The 17,649-nt window shown below is 53.3% G+C and overlaps 1 protein-coding gene across 2 annotated transcripts in view; it reads right to left on the reverse strand.

Moving 5' to 3' along the window:
• The window catches only part of SHANK2 (SH3 and multiple ankyrin repeat domains 2), a 559,575-nt gene that overhangs the window by 408,980 nt on the left and 132,946 nt on the right, over positions 1-17,649 (reverse strand). For both annotated transcript variants that reach the window (XM_070488373.1, XM_070488372.1), the window contains one exon: positions 9,169-9,246. In XM_070488373.1, coding sequence (XP_070344474.1) covers positions 9,169-9,246 — 78 coding nt within the window. The remainder of the gene's footprint in view (positions 1-9,168; positions 9,247-17,649) is intronic.

Here is a 17,649-nt window from a genome sequence, read left to right on the forward strand (position 1 = left end):
CACGGGAGCGGGCTTGCCCCAGCCTACGGGGAGCGGCACGGCCCAGCCCCGGCCTTGTCCACGCGCCCCAGGGCGGGGCGTGGGGACGGTTTCCACGGGCCCTGCTCACGGTCTGGCTTAGAGGGAACAGACGGAATAACTGGAACTTTCGCTCATCATCTACACTGCGGGGCGGGCTGGAGTGCCTGAGCGGGGTGCAGGGAAGGACCTGCTCTCTGCTCCCCAAACCCTCTTGCAACCCCGCTGATTAACCGGGAACGAGGAAAAGCCCCCCGCCCTGCCCCCATCTGGCTCAGAGGAGGCAGCCTCCCCGCTGCCGACTCACACACGCGCACACTCTCGCCATTTAAAGGGTGAAAACCAGCCCCGCGGTGCCCGGGCGTAAGGACATGATGCTGACACTCTGGACTGAGAACCATCGGCTTCCAGAACAACTTGGTCCAATACGGCAGGGAAGGAGCACTTGAAATACACATGATGCGAGCGAGCAAGTGACCTTACATTTTATTTAACTGTAATTAAGTTTAAGTAGCCACGCGTGTCCTGTGGCCGCAGTATGGGACGGCGCAGCTCCGGGACATTCCACTGACTCCAGGAGCCTCCTTTGTGTAACCTCTGCGAGATTTCATCTACGTTGCTCACCTTCCTGTGGCCACGTCTGCTTTTCACACGGGATCATGACACAGTGGTCGGATGGATGGGTTGATCTCCACTTTAGAGTTTTTTTTCCTGTCCTATCGGTACTGCACGTCCACTCAGAGTAAAACCCCAAATCCTCGCCAAGTCACGTGGCCCCTCCGTGGCCTCAGTTCCCACCACTGTCGTTGGCCTCTGTCCACCCTGCTCCCCAGGCCGGCCTCCTTGTTGTTCCTCAAACCCACCAGGCACATTCTGACCCCAGGGCCTTTGCACGTGCCAGTTTCCATCCCTGGAACGCTTCCCCCCAGATATCTGCATGGCTCCCTCCCTCCCTCGCTTTTTCCCGGTCTCGGCTCAAATGTCCCAGTTCGTGCTGGGCTCCTGTCCTAAGAGAGCCCCCTCTTCCACAGCTCCACTCCCTTCCTCTCTGCCTCTCTCACCTACTATCTGTGTCTTCATGTAATTTAACAGCCCTGACGTGGTAGATGTTTATCTGTTTACCTGTTAATTATCTGTCCCACTAATGCACAGTCCAGGAGGGCGGGGGGCATCGTGCGCTCACTGATGTATCCACCAGCACCCAGAAGAGGGCGTGGCTCTTACCAGGAGCTCAACACATACAGGAGGAAATGCTGAATTCAAAACCTGGTTACTCCTCATCACAGATATCACGGGGTATCAGCCCAAACGTTGTGGGTTACCCAAGTTTCTCTGCCCCTGTCTAGACACACAACTTCCACTTCCCTGTTTCTCTGGGAGCACAGACTCTGAATCCCAAACAAGACTTTCAGAGGAACTTTCAAAAGGAACTACTTAAAAATAAATGGCTTTGCCGACTGCGTGCCCCCAGCAGGGACCCCAGGCTACAGAGTGGACGAGGCTGGTGGGGTGAGCAGTAAGGAGTGGTGGGGACTGTGGCAGCTGGAAAGTGCAGGGTCCCCAAACTCCTGCCGAATGGCGACACACACAAAGGCCCCCTCTCCTCATTTTTCAAGGGACGCTGGAAATCTGAATTTTTATATGAAATTCCTGGATGTGTAAATGAGGGCAAGGAATTTTTTAAAAGCTTCTGGGCCACAGTCAAACTCTCTGGCGTGAGATTCCCCCTTCAGTGGCAGGTGGTGAACTGTCACGAGCGGCTTATCCCATCAACCGGGTAAGTGGGAGCTGGTGCCCTGCCTGTGGCACGCTGCCTGCCCTTCAGAAGGTCATCAGATCAAGGACGAGAGGCAGGCACCAGCGTGCCCAGCTCCCGCCTCAGCCAGCTGCTTCTAAACACACCGCAAGAGAGAAAAAGAAATAAAAATATGATCTGGTCGGACAGGAAACACGAAGCTTTTCGTCGTCACCCACGCAAAGAGCTAGGACGAAATCTGGTGTTTCCTGACTCCCTCTGCGAGGGTCAAACGCTGCCTCCCCATCAACACACACGATGTAGGTTTCAAAGCCCCTGTGCGTCGCGAGGTCCCCAGGCATGGCTCGCTGACTACCTGGAAGCCCCCGGGGGGCATCGTCTTGGCATCTCTCCCAGGGCCCTCGGCTGTGGCCCTGGCCCTGCTTCCCTGGGCTCGAAGGGGGGCCCGCTCCCATGCAGGTGATGCTGATGACAGCACCCACAGTGCTAAGGTGCCTGAAGGGTCAGAGGAAGTCTGACATGGAGGTGTCACAGGGCCCCCGCGCTTCCTCCGGAGGCTCCAGGGGAGGGTCCTTCCCGCCTCTTCCAGCTTCTGGGGCCGCACCCCTCCAGCCTCTGCTGGATCGTCACGCGGCCTCCTCCTCTGCGTGCGTCCTCTCCTAAGAGCCCTTGTGATGGTTCGGAGCCCCCCGGATAGTCCACAGTAACGTCCCCATCTCGAGATCCTTAACCGCATCTGTAGAGTCTGTGCCGTCTAAGGCCACATTCTCAGGTTCCAGGCACGAGGACCTATGTCCTTTGGGGGCCACGGTTCAGCCCAGCTCCCCTCCCACGCTCCTCCCTCACGCTGCCTGGGATCCCACTGCAGGCCGCGTGCCCTCCTCCTTCCCTCCACATGCCCCGTCCTTTCCAGACTCCAGGTCTCTGCGTGGCCCCTCTCCCTGCAGTGCTGTGCCCAGCTGCCCACCCGGTGGCCCTGTCTCTGCTCAGGCCTGGCCCCAGCGGACGGGTCCCCTCCTCACCCCCAAGCCCTCGGCCCTTTCTCTTCTCACTCTCCCCTGATTTCTTTTCTAGTCACTTGCACGATGCACCCTTTTCCTTGGTGGCGGCCGTGCGTCTCGTCTGCTCTCCTGAGAACAGGCTCCTGCCTTCTTGCTCATGGCTGGAACCGCCAGGTCGCAGGCCAGCTGGGCCCAGAGAAGCTGGGAAATGGTCGGCCTCCGGAACGGCTGGACCTTGCTCTGCTCCTCCTCGCTGGCTGACCGCCCACCGAGACAGAACATCTGCCTGGCTCAGGTGTGAAGTCAATGGGCAGAGGTCCAGGTGAGCTGAAGGGCAGGCCAGGATCCGTCTTTGGGTCAAGGGTCCATCGTGGGTGGGGGTGCAGGGGTCATGTGGGTGGCGGTCTCCCTGAGCAGGAAAGCTGGAGAAGGAGGACCCCAAAGGGATGAGGGAAAGCGGTCACCATGCACCTGGTGGGGACAACGCTGCAAAACACCCGTTGGGGCTGGATTTACAGGCACAGCCACAGCCTTCACATTCCGAAATTAGATGAGCTCCTCTAGAGGGTGAGCATGTGTCTCTGTGTGCACATGTGCAGGCCAGTGTGTGTGCAGGCATGCAGGTCTGTGTGCACACACGCACATATGTGTGTGTCTCTGCGTGTGCAGGCACGTGTGTCTGTGTGAGCAGGTCTATGTGCATCCATATGTGCAGCTCTATGTGTGTGCATGTCTTTGTGTGCACATGGATGCATGTGCACGCATCTGTGTGTTTAATGCACCTTCATTAACTCTGCAATGTCCCAGTGTCAGCTCATACCATTTGCGGCACAGAAGGCAGCACAACAGGGCAGATCCTGGGACCCCGCTCACGACACTCAACACAAAAGCGTCAGGCTGAGGGAGAAAACAAAATCACCTTGACCTTGCTCTAAAATCCATGTGGATTTCAACCCAATGAGGCGCTATGAATAGTTTTGTTTTTGAATCACTAAAAAAGGAAGGAAATTCAGAAAGGAGCCTGGAGGAACAGGGAATAGACATGCCTGTTGGGTGGATCTCATCAGTTTCCCAAAAAAAAGTGCAATCCACCCAGAACCCAGACAAACGTCAGGCTGCCTTTGTCTCTGGCCCGTCCAGCAGCTCAGAGGCAGCTGCTTCGACCAGAGCAGAGGAGATGGATTCTAGAGCCATCAGTCATCGGCATGGTGCTCCCTGCACCATCCAGCGTCGCGCGAGACTCAGAGAACCTGCTCATCCCTCTCCAGCTCCATCGCTAAATGTGTGGCCTTGACTTGGAGCTCCGGGCAAAAGCAAATGAGGTGCTCGGAGGGTCTGAAGGACGGAGGCCGGGATCTGAGGTTTTACGAGAGATACGAGGCCACTTTCACGAGCCGAGCATCCCCCCAGAGAACGTGCGACAGCGGCGAGGCCACATCTTGGGGATCGGAGAGTGAATCGCAGCGAGGGGCCTGAGGGAAAAGAACCGTCACCCACGGAGTCATTGGCACCCGGGACCACCCAGCTCTGCCGCGCGGGGCAGGCACCATTTACGGCCCGAGACCCCAGGAATTTAATACTCCTTGTTTCCGGCTTTGCCCTTTCTCATCCTCCTTTCTCATCCAGCGCGACGCTCAAGGAGGAGCATGGGGTCGGGCGGCCGTGTGCAACACACACTGTCCCCCACGAGCTGTGCGACCCAGGCCGTTCACCCACCTGTTCGTCAGCGGAGGCGACAGCAGAGCCTGCATCACAGACGAGGCTTCATCCAGGGCGGGCAAAGAGCTCGCACCCGCTGAAGGGCGCCCAGCGCTACTGAGCCCAACTTTCCCCAAAAAGCCTTCTGAGGCCAGGACTTCGCTGTCCCCTCCCACCGATCTCACCCTCACGTGCCCCGCACGTTAGACAGCTCGGAAGGCCTCTCCTTGCCTCGCCCTTTTCTCCTGTTTTCTCCTCCCTCTCTCTGCTCCTGGACGTCAGATCAGCAGCTGCAGAATACAATCCAGAGACGGATACAGCAGTGACATGTGTGGGAAGAAAGTCACCTTGATACCTCCAAAAACCCCGGGCGCCCCTTTCAGAAGGGAGCTGCTGGGAGGCAGGAAGCACTCAAATCAATTCTGTGTATCAGCCAGAGGTCTTCAGGGAACAGACATGGGGCGTTGTGTGTCTGCACACACACACACAGACACATTAACAGATTATCTTAAGGAATTGGCTCATGCGATTGTGCGGTTCTAAGTCTGAAGTCTGTGGGGCGGGCCGGCAGGCTGGAGACTCAGGCAAGCTTTCTATGTTAGAGTCTTGAGACCAAATCCCTTCTTCTCAGGGAAACATCAGGTTTTGCTCCTAAGGCCTCCCTCCAACTGATTAGAGGAGGCCCACCCACATGATGGAGAGTTCCTCTCTTTACTGCAAATCCACTGACTGAAGATGTGAGCCACATCTGTGAAACACCTTCACAGCACACCTGCATTAGCGTGTGATTACAGAGCCGGGCACCAGCGCCGAGCCAACCTGCACAGCAAACGAGCCATCGGCAGCCGTTTCCACCCCTCTCCCTTGCTGCGCTCCCTCGCTCACTTAGACCTTACGCTTCTGTGGACTTCTTTCCACTCCGTCTTTATCTTCAGAATCAGGATATGTTTGCTCCCTCGGACGGAGCAATCTAAAAAGCACAAGGATTCCTGACGTCGTTCACTCCACGCCAGGATGCAAGAAAGGTAAACACACCAGGGCAAGCGTCTTCCTCCCTCCAGAGCCCAGAGCCTCGGACTGGAAGTCAGGAGGCCTGGAGACCCCAGGCTCGGCCCCTTACTGATTTTGGAAGCCTCAGCATCCATCTCTCTATAATTCCGTTTCTCCTATAAATTGGGGATATAAATGCCCATCTCATTGGGTTGTGGTACGTTAAATGAGAACACATATATGAGCATTGGTGAGCTTTAGAATTCTGTGCAACTGGAGAGCTTCATCACGACCACTGTCATCACCGATACCCTAATCGTCATCATCGCTACGATCATCACCAACGCCGTCACCATTATGGCCACCGTCAGCAGGACCATCACCGCCTTCATCACCATCATCACCATCAGCACCATCATCATAACCACCATCACCATCACCAGCATCATCACTGTCATCACCATTGTCATCATCGTCATCATCATCATCACCACCATCATCACCATCACCAGCATCATCACTGTCATCACCATTGTCATCATCGTCATCATCATCATCACCACCATCATCACCATCACCAGCATGATCACTGTCATCACCATTGTCATGATCGTCATCATCACCACCATCATCACCATCACCAGCATCATCACTGTCATCACCATTGTCATCGTCATCATCATCATCACCACCATCATCACCACCATCACCAGCATCATCACTGTCATCACCATTGTCATGATCGTCATCATCATCATCACCACCATCACCATCACCATCACCAGCATCATCACTGTCATCACCATTGTCATCATCGTCATCATCATCATCATCACCACCATCACTGTTACGAACTGAATTGCGCCTCCCCCAAAACTTGTATTTTGAAGCCCTAACCCCCACTGTGATGGTATTTGGAGATGGAATCTGTAGGGAGGTAATTAAGGTTAAACGAGGTCATGGGGTGGAGCCTTAATCAGAATTGTTCCTACAAGAAGAGGGAGAAATACCAGAAAGCTCTGTGTCTGCACATGTGCCCAGAGGAAGGGCCAGCGAGGAGGTGGCCCTCTGCGAGCCAGGAGGAGAGCCTCCAGCAGAAACTAAATTTGCCGGCACCTTCATCTTGCACGTCCAGCCTCCAGAACTGTGAGAAATAAGCGCTGTTTACGCCGCCCAGTCCGTGGCGTTCTGTTCTGGCGCCGAGCAGATTCACACAATCACCAGCATCGTCATCACTATTTAAGATGCGCCCCAGCAATGCTGTAAGTGCCTCTCCTCCTCCTCCTCAAAAGATCACCTCTGTCCCTCCTTCGAGTCTCGCCCCTGAGTGGGCATCAGAAACTCTGGAGGGGTAACTAGCACACGGCACCAGACCCCGCCCCAGAGCTCTGCTGCAGTGGGATGGGGGGCAGCCTGAGAGCTGCGTTTCTCTCAAGTGACTAAATTTCGCTGATGCAGCTGGCCCAGCATTTGAATTAAATCATTAAGCAAAAGCTTGGCCAGATGAGCTCCGCCAAAAATTCCAAGCTTTCTTAGACAAGTTGGCACCCACAATAGCAGCGGAGCACCACCAACATTTTCCAGGTGAACATATCTGATCCCTGTGAAACGATGCGGCAAGACACCATTCTCCCGTAAACTCGACAGGAAGCGGTTTCTTTTTTAGGATTGGGATGGGAGGAACTGTGAATGAGAAACGAAACCTGGGGGTATTTTACAGGCAAGGATCTGTAGACTAAATTAAGTCTCTTCGCATCATTAAAACATGATGAGGCGGGCGGTACAAGGTGGGGAAACCAGCTCCCAGCGCGCAGTTGAAGCCCATTCTGGGAGTGCAGAGCGAGCAACCCAGGCTTTCATTTCCGCTGGTTACAGGAGCCACGTTTGCAGGGTACAAAGTCCTATTATTCTAGTGTGTTTTGCATAATTGTCTCCCAGAATCATTTGTGGCACTCGATTGATTATCCTTAGCAAAATAGAGACAGATGGCCTTGGGCTGGGGCTGGTGTGGCTCCGCTGCGGGAGGGTATCCTGAGCATCCTGCCATGACTCCCGTAAGAGGGGTGTCCCTATCCCAGGTGATCACTGCCCGGGGTAAGGGGACGGACAGGCAGGCCGCCTACAGGGACCTTCCGTCCTGGACGCCACGCATGACTCAGTTCCCTGGAGAACCAGGTGGCAGTCACAAGCCACTGCCCAGAAGAGTGAGAAGTGACTCTTTTGTACTATCTGAGCACATACCACAAATCAAAGGGCATCAGCTGCTGTTTGCTAAGCAATTTAAGCAACATTTTGACTTAAAAGAAATAAAGGATCAAAGAAATATATTATGGAACGGCAAAAAAAAAAAAAATCTTTAAACGAAGACCACCAACCCAAAGCTAAGCCCAAAGGAGCAGACTCGGTCCCTCGATGCAGCGGAAGGAACCACGTCTCCTTCGTCATCACAACTGGAAAGGGGAGATTTTCTTGGACAGTAACTCTAACCTTTATAGACATGACAGCAAACCAGGGGCTCGCTTCTATGATCCGTTTTACGTTACCATCTGCAAGTGGGAAGATTCAAGACTAAATTCCAGGCAGGCCACCATTAAAGGACCGAGGAAACTTTCCAATGGTGGTTATTAAACGTCCAGCCCAGTTTTTGGATTGAACTGGCTCATTGTCAAGACCGCAAGCCTGGATGTGTAGGAACATGTAAGAAGCGTACGAGTAGAAAGACCCATGGGAGCCAGTTCTAATCAAAGATCTCTCCCTCACCTCAATAAGACAGAAAAGTAATTTCCGAATAAGAATCCCGGTCACTTCAGTTTTCAGTTCAAGGGCATCAGGACTGTGTTTAGCATCAGAAAGCATTTCTACAACTTAGAACAGCGATCTGAAAAAAAACTTTTGTCACCCTAACCATCCGGTCAGCTGCATTAAAGTTGGAGGAGCCCATATTTATACAATGGGATGCTATCCACCCGTTAAAAGGAATGAAGCACTGAGCCACGCTACCACACGGACGACGCTTGAGCATACGACGCTAAATGGAAGAAGCCAGACACAAAAGACCATATACTATGTGATTCCGTTTCTAAGAAATGTCCAGAATAGGCCCCTGAATCATACACTTTGAAATGGTTAAAATGGCAAATTTTGTGTGATACATATTGGAACACAACTCAAAAACAATGAGGACCCTGGCTTGAGTGCATCACTTGGGAACGCCCTAGCCAACGCCAGGTCGAGGCTGTCTGCCCTCCACTGTGGGAGAGCGGACCCAGCGCGGGTGGCAGATGGATGACAAGCCATGTCCCCGTGAGATTCTCACAGAGCTCTTCCCATTCAAAGGATGGGCAGCGACGCCAGCATTTTCCAACAGCTGCACGATTAACAGCACCCATGTCTTTGTTCCTCTCCAAAGCGGCCTTCTTGAATGAATACCCCACAGAGACAAATCGCCGCATTATTCACGCTGTTGGGTCCAATGGGCAGGGAGCCAGTGGTGAACAGGCAAAGTGAAATATGTCAGCGGCCCCAGTGCTAGGGGATGGAGGGATGGAAGTGCAGGGCACAGCCCCCAAACGCAGACAGCATCCCCAACGCAATGGGCCGTCCTCACACCACGCACACAGACAGGCAGGATATGCAGAAACCCAAAGCCACCACTCGCAATAACGCACACGTGGGTGTTCCCTGTCTCTGAGAACTCTTTCTTACCTGGAACGGAGTCTGGCTGTTGTAGTTTTTCAGTTCCTTATTTCCGCCTCGAAAGAGCAGCACCCTCGCACAGCTGTCCTGCAAATTGAAAAGAAGAAATCTGTTTGGACCACGGTGGCACAGACCGTCTCTAAAGAAACCCGCTCAGAGGCTGAGGCTCACCGGAACTCAGAGAAATGGAAACGCAAAGTTCAAAGGAGGGCGTTTCTCGTTCATCGAGGGGGCGAGGATGAAGTTAAGCGGGTCCCTGGATGCTGTCAGGTGAAGCTTGACTGCAACGTTTTGGACAGCAACTTGGCAAGATCCATAAAAATCTAAAATACACACACCCCCACGGCCAAATGATTCCACATTTTAAGATTGAATTCGACAGAAAGTCTTGCACATGTGGATGAAATATATAATCAGTGAAACACAAAAAGAAAAGAAGAGAAAACCTAGAGACGGCAAAAATGTTCTAAAGTAAGGAAAGTGGGACTCATTCTGAAACATTCTTCGCCTAGGCGGTTGTAGGAAAAAACCAAAGCGGATTGATAAAAACCGACAAGAAATACACCCAAGAACTTCCAAGTAGAAAAGGCAAGTCTCAGAACAATAACCTAGCTTAATCTCATTTACGTTTTAAAAGCTCAGAATCTACGTCATAGAAAAGGAAAAGAATAAGTCTGGAAGGGCATGTGTCAGTTCACAGAATTTACTTTTCCAGGAAGAAAAAAGGATGGGGGAGTGAACAGCAGGAATCTTTTCTTATTATTTTCCATACTTGCACTTTTTAGTTTTTAAAAGGCAGGCCACAGTCGTTTCTTGCGTATTTTTACAATGACAATAAATCTATTCCTGTCCAGTGACGGAGCATCTGCCATTTGTGCAGAGGGGCTGACAGAGAACTTCCGCCAACCCTGGAAGCTGGGGACAAATTCCTACAAATAAAATGACAGGTGGCGACATACTGAAGTAGCGACACTGGTTCTAAGAATACTTTGCCTAATAAACGGGGCTGGGCTGTTTAGAATAAGTCGACGTTTTTCAAAGAGCATCTAGAAGATGGCACGAAGCCTGGCCATGGTGCATCATAAAGCTGGGCGGCTGCCACGGGCCGGGCACCTTCTCCGAGGACTCTGTGCCGACGGCCACCAGCACAAGTCACAGCCAAACCCCGGCACTGGGCCTCTCTGGGCTGTCCCATCGTTGCCCACGGAGCCCAGCGTAGAGACGGGAGGCACGATGCCCCAGGCTCGACACTCGCTACCGCTGACCGAAGGAGTAAGGAAGTAACCAACCAGGGGCTCCCACCCAGGGAGCTGCTTAAAACGACAGGCCAGCGGCCCCACCTTGGACCAGAGGGGACCGGCTGTCTGGGGACAGGCAGGGGCCTCGGCGAGCGCACACGGCGTAGGTTACAGGACCTGGTGGAGAAGCAGGATGCAGACGAAAGCTGGAAATCCAAGGAGATGGACAGTGGGTGAGCGGCTGCCCAGGGCTGGGGCGCTGGAGGGCCATGGGGAGTGATCCTTATGGGTCTCTGTTTGGGGCGACGAAATGTTCTAGTTTGACTGTGGTCATGGGGCCACAACTGTGAAGAGACTAAAAACCAGTGAACTGTAGATTTTAGATGGGTAAATTTACAGTGTGTGAATTATATCTCAAAAAACATGTTATATAGCAAAAAAGGGAAGCAAGCGAGAGAGAGAGAGTGAGAAAGAGAGACACAGACACAGAGAGAGACAGAGACAGACAGAGAGAGACAGACAGGCAGACAGAGGGAGACACACACACACAGAGATAGAGACAAAGACAGAGCGAGAGACAGAGATAGGCATAGACAGACAGACACACACACACACAGAGGGACAGAGGGAGAGAGCGAGCTGCCACACAGGCAGACGGTTTCCACTCCACACGGAGGAAGGGAAAGCCAAGAGCACAGCTGGGTCTGCCAAAGCAGAGTGAGCCGTCAGCTGCCAGCTGGAGCTGCCGCGATGCTATGACCCGGGGAAGTGGCCCACGGGGCTCCCACCTCTTGATGACGTTTGGAGGGAAGAACCCACTTGTGAAGGGAGTAGACAGAAGCCAGGCGGAGGCCCCTTACTCCACAAGCTGCAATGCGCGGAGGCATCTGAGAGGGGTGGGCTGCTTATTAAACACGGACAGGGCAGGGTAGATCTGAGTTCTGCAGAGAAGGATTAACTGGCCTCTGGGCTCTCAGGCCACCAGGGTTCTGGGGCCTCAGCCATGCCCCACGGCTGCCTTCGGTCACTGTGCGTGTAAAGGTCACCTGTGGGCTTAGGGACGCACGCTGCTTCAGGTCCCATCTGAGACCTGGACAGGGCTGCCCTCCATGGACCACTCTGGGGTGAAGACGGGGCCTGGGGACCAGGGCACGGGGGGGGTCTGTGCATCGGGGAGGGGCAGAGGGGCGTGGAGCCGTGGGCCTTGGGCGAGCAGGCTGGCCTCCATGTGACTGCAGGAAGCACACGAGGAGGTGAAGGCTGGGGGAGAAGAGCAGCAGAGAGAAACGCACGCCAGGAGCCCAGGGTGTCTAGAAACAAAGCTGCCAGTGTGTGAGGACGGGCAAGGATCTGACAGGTGGCAGAGGACGGTTCAGGAGCAGAGACCACAGGAGAAGCTGAGCCCTCCCTGCACTGCTCACCTTTGTTCCACGAGCATGCGTTCATGTTCAATGCTTTGTGGAGCTAAAAGTGTTTAACAAAATCTAAAAAGATGTAACTAGGCTCAGGAAACACATCTTTCCTATTTGGGGTACAATTAAACCCAGGATTTAAAAAGAAAGCCCCAGCGTTAGCTCAAGTGGTAACACACCCTTGAAACCCAGCTTGAGCCACACACCTGGGACAGGCAGGTCAGGACCTGGCTGGGGTCTTGTCATTTTATTCCAGACTCTCAAACTGCAGCCCGGGGGCGCCAAATCTGGCCCAGATGGTTTTATAAATAAAGTTTTATTAGAACACAGGCCCCTGCACTTTCTGGTCCTGCTCCAGCCCTCCCCACCCCTGCCTGTGCTTCCAGAACCCGAGCCAGCATCCTCACTCTCCACTTGAATTACCCCTAGTTGGGTTCTGTTACTTACAATCCAAAGAAAATTAGTTAGATTAATTAAAACAACAGCATTATCATGCCCCAGTGAGAAAAAAAGTTCGTGGAGAGAAGAGAGGAGAAAAGGAGAAAGTATTTGCAAGAACTGAGGCAGAGAAGGGAACGCAGGGCTGGGAGGATGGAGGAATTTCGGCAGGTCAGCATCTGGGGTGTGGGGGGGCAGGTCGGAGAGGAGGGAGTGCACATGGCCTGGGGCAGCAAGCAGGGGGGACCCCACGATGGGCTCAGGGGACGTGAGGGCTGCCTGGGTGTCTCACCCTAAACCGAATTTGTACTGGGTCCCAAGTGCGCCCTAGTCCAGCTCCAGGGGTGAGTGAGCGGCCTGAAGGTACCATCCAGCTGGGAGCAACTGGCCAATCAGAATCCAGACTTCAAGAGCTCCTCTGGGGCGGGGCTAGTGACGTCCCGCTGCACCCCACCAACTCTGCAGTTCCTTGTAAGCGCTCCATATTGTTCACAAGGACTTTCACTGAAAATTCTCATCCTAAAGGGTGTTTCCTATAAACCGCTAAGAATGGGTCCTCGCCAGGCACTGCCATTCATACCCTGCAGCTGGAATTAGCCAGGATCCCAGAAAAATCCCCCACGCACCATCAAGGATGACTTGGAGTCAATATTAGCCAGCCCCTCGACACACAGCCCACCACTCTAATATTTACCAGATTTCCAAGTGAGATCACGTGCCAGATGGCTACTGCAAAATTAAAGGGCAAGTGGTTCACTGGGCTTCATAACAATTCTACCCCGTGTGTGTGCATGCTCACGTGGGCATCTGTATGTGTGCATGCATATGAGTGCACATGCACACGTGTGTGCCCTCAGCGCAGAAAACAGATCCGCCTGTCCCTTCTGATTCGATGCTCACAGCATCCCTGCCAGAGGCTGACAGCAGGCCCATTTCACAGATGAGGCAGCCGAGGTTGCAAGGGTTCAATGAACAACTGGAGCTTCAGAAAGGGAGAAAAAGGCAAAGCTGTGACCCAGAGGAGTTGCTAACGAGGAGCCTGGCTGCTCCCCGGCACGGTGCTAGTGGCCCAAGCTCCTTTCTGAAGTGTCTTATATAATACACGGAGGTGTGTCTGCATCCTTTTAAATATAAAGTCAAGCGAATATAGATACAGAAGCAATGTGCATTCTTTTGAGGGCCACGGCATCAGCAAGAATATCATTTTCGCTGACAATTATCTTCTTGGCAGAACTTTTCGGAGACACTTCCCTTAACGATGCTTCTCTCCTTAACACTTCCCTCCTACTTCCCTGAGCATCTCTGAGGCTCGCCCTGCGCCGTCCCTGTGGGTCACCACTCCCTGCAGGAGCCCAGGCGCCATTATTCTCATCCTATACACAAAGACGCAGACCCAGAAAGTGTATTCCTTCACGCTTGCAACGAGTGGATACGGAATGTCAACCCTGCCAGGTACCATCCTGGCCCCAGGGACACAGCACACCATGCAAATGATAGGAGAGGGTCTTATGACAGAGGGACAGTGAGGGCAGGTGGTCAGGGAAGGCCTCCCTGAGGAGGTGGCCTCTAAGCTGAGCCTCAGTGATGAGAAAAGAGCCGTGTGACAATCAGAGGAAGCATTCCCAGCAGAGGGAGCAGCGAGTGTGAAGGCTGGGGCTGGGCTGCGGGAAGCTGGGCGAGGAGGGCAGGAGATGAGCTGGATGGCGGACAAGGGCCTTCGGGTTCACATGACGGCGATTTTCATCACAGGGGACACAAACCCATTGGCCTGGTACAAAGCCACTGTGGTGCTCTGTGGAAAAGTGGAGCAGAGGGAAGGAATACTAGAAGGCAGGAGACCCGTGGGCAGGAATGCAGCCCTCCAGGGCAAAGACACCAGTGGCCTGGGCAAGGATGGGATGGGTGGAGGGGACAGCAGGGGGTGGCCTCGGGAGATGACCAGACCCGGGACAAGAGGGATGGTGAGGAACAGGAGGGCACCCCGGATTCCAGGCTGGAGCCATGGAGAGAAAGGCACTATTTACAGAGCAGGGAGAGGCAGTTAAATTGGAGCCACGTCCAGGGTCTCCGCTGGGGACGTCGGCTGGGCAGCGGACATCACAGACACAGCTCAGGGCAGAGGTGAGTCGGCACGGGCTGACCGGGGCCGTCGGTGTTTTCTGAAGGACACAGACAGGGCTGCCTGAGGTCACCGCGGGGGGGAGAGCATGGACGACAGGAGTGTGTGGCCTGGACACCAAGAAATGATGCCAACTGAGAGGCTGAGCCAGATGGGGACAGAGGTGTGGCCATGGCAATGCCACGTGGGGGTGGCCAGCTGCCCTGAGCGAGGCAGGATGTAAGTGTGACCAGGGTGTGTTGGCAAGGAAACAAGAGGGACCGTGGAGGTCAAGGTAGCAGCAATCTCTTGATGAGCTTACCAGGGAAGGCGGGCTGAGGAGTGCAGATGGAGGCAGGTGGGCAAGCGGGGAGCCCTTAGAGAAAGAGGACAGTGGGGTCTCTGCATAAGGCAACGGACATGCGGGGCTGGCCCCGTGGCCGAGTGGTTTCGCCGGTTCGGATCCTGGCCACGGACATGACACCGCTCATCCAGCCATGTTAAGGCGGCGTCCCACATGCCACAACTAAAAATACACAACTATGTACTGGGGGCATTTGGGGAGAAGAAGAAGGAAAAAAAAAAAAAAGATTGGCAACAGATGTTAGCTCAGGGCCAATCTTTAAAAAAACAAAGAATATCTTCTTTGGATCTAGTGGGAATCTTCCGGTACAACACGAAGAATGAGGCAGCAGCCCCATTCATTAAAAAAAAAAAGACGGGCATGATGAGAGAGGAGGCAAGGTCAGCACTGACGCTGGTTACTGGTTGGCCCAAGATTATCCAGCTGGTAGTCCGATCGCCAAGCCCCACCCTCTGCTTTCACGTCCGCTGCACAGGGGCCATCTTTGCTTAAACGGCACATCCAGGAATTACTAAATACTCCAAATTATAAGTCAGGAATTCATTTCCAGTTTAAATTATCCTCTGAAATGAGCCCGTCTAGGTAGACAAATCCAGGAAGAGCTAAGATGCACGCAGTCAGCAAAAAGGGAAAGAACAGAGGTGGGATGCGGATGTCACCAGAGCGGCTTGGAATCTGGCCCCCCAGATCAACCCTCCCTTGAAGAGATGTACCCCGAAGACCACATCCTGCACACGACTTGTGCCTGGTGGAGTGCTGCGCCCGCCCCAATTAAGGGGTGACAGGCACGTATCCCGCAGCCTGGGGAAGAAGAAATGCAGGGCGGGCTTGGAAGCGTGGCTTTGCCGTTTACTAGCCGAGCTGCTCTGGGCCAAGCCTGCATCTCCTGACCCGGAGAAGGGAATGACACCAACAGCAGCCACCAACGGCTCCTTGGAGTGGTCTGAGGGGAAAGACCACATGGATGGCTTCCATCCAGCGAGAGGCACATCCTCATGCTGGGGAGGGTTAGAACCCCCGTGACGGCCCCCGTGGAGGCAGCCGCCGGGCTGACAAGGGCTCTGTGGGCACAGAGACACGAAGAGAACATAGCCCATCTCTTCGTACCTTGGCTCTCACTTGACTCAAGAGGTCTGCTCCAGAGAAGCAGGTTTATTTTTTATCTTCCAGACAAATTGGCCTGGCCTGGTAACCTGTGATATTTAAAACTACCCCCCATCCGTCATTACCCACGGCAGAAAAACAAACACCAGCCTGCATGCCTCCCCCTCTGGGGCTCCTGGAAAGCCAGCAAGAGGCGAGGGAGTCAGCAGATTAGACACAATTTGCTGCTTACAATCAAAGCCCTAATTAGTTGATTTCATAAGAGAAGAAGAGAGAATATTCTGATCACAGTGTGTAGTATTAAAATTGTGCAGATGAGCTCTGCCTAAAATTGATAAAACACAAACATCAACCCATAAACCTGGATGCTTTCAGAGTTAATAAGGAGTGGCTTGGTGAGGAAAATCAGCAGCAGTAGCAGTACCATCAGCATCATCAGTACCATACCTTCATCATCACTATCATAAACCATTCCCATCACACAATCATCACCTCATCACCCCCATCACCACCACCATCATTCATGACCGTCAAACAATCATTACCACCACCATCACCACCACACCTTCATCACCATCGCCGTCATTACCACCATCACCACAATCATTACCGTCACCATCATCAGCACGTCATTATCACCATCGCCGTCATCATCACCATCATAACCATCACCATCATCACCACCATCATTCATTACCATCAAAACAATCATTACCATCATCATCACCACCATCATCATCACCATCACCATCATCATCACCACCACCATCATCACCACCATCATCATCACCATCACCACTACCATCATCATCATCACCATCATCATCATCACCATCACCATCATCATCACCACCACCATCATTCATTACCGTCAAAACAATCATTACCATCACCACCACCATCACCACACCATCATCACCATCGCCGTCATTACCACCATCACCACAATCACCACCACCACCATCACCATCATCAGCACGTCATTATCACCATCGCCATCATCACCACCATCATCATCACCATCATCATCACCACCACCATCATCATCACCATCATCATCACCATCACCACTACCATCATCATCACCATCATCATCACCATCATAACCAACATCATCATCACCATCATCACCATCACCACTACCATCATCACCATCACCATCACCATCATCATCATAACCATCACCATCATCATCACCATCACCACCATCACCAATATAGCCACTAATTACTGAGCATCTACTGAGCATACCATATGTCTGTTTTCTATTTTAAGCCTCTTAGCAACCCTGAGAGTTGGGTATAAATTATCCCCACGTTACAGATGAGGGATTTCAGAGCCCAAGAGAGACAGTGGGTTGCCTAAGACAACACAGCAAGGTAATGGTTTAGACCAAGTGGAACCCAGACTGCCCCGTCTGCTCGCACTGCAGCTCCACTTCACTGAGGCTGCTTCCTGATTCCTTTCCCTGAATCCTATCCTGACTCGAAGGCATTGCATCCCCACCCTGGGGACAGTCTCTTTCTCAACACTGTTCCCCAGAGGGCCCCGGATGCCTGCCCTGTATGACACCCCTTTCTGCATAAAGTCGCCGAGTGGTTTCTCTTGCCTGCGCTGAGCCTGCTGGATGCAGCCATGAGCACCACATGTGTGTATAAATGGGGAGCTGGGGACAGAGAGGAGCTCAGCGCATTGGGCACAGGCGCAGGACAGAGCTTTAAGTTAAGTCCGATGAGCAGGGGATGCCCCACTGAAGCTGGGCACTTCCACTCCTCCCGGACAGTTCATGAGGAGCCGGGAGGATGTGCCTCTGTGAACCACAATGCCAGGCGTCCT

Source organism: Equus asinus, chromosome 17 (genome assembly GCF_041296235.1).
Source record: "Equus asinus isolate D_3611 breed Donkey chromosome 17, EquAss-T2T_v2, whole genome shotgun sequence".
Classification (NCBI taxonomy): domain Eukaryota; kingdom Metazoa; phylum Chordata; class Mammalia; order Perissodactyla; family Equidae; genus Equus; species Equus asinus.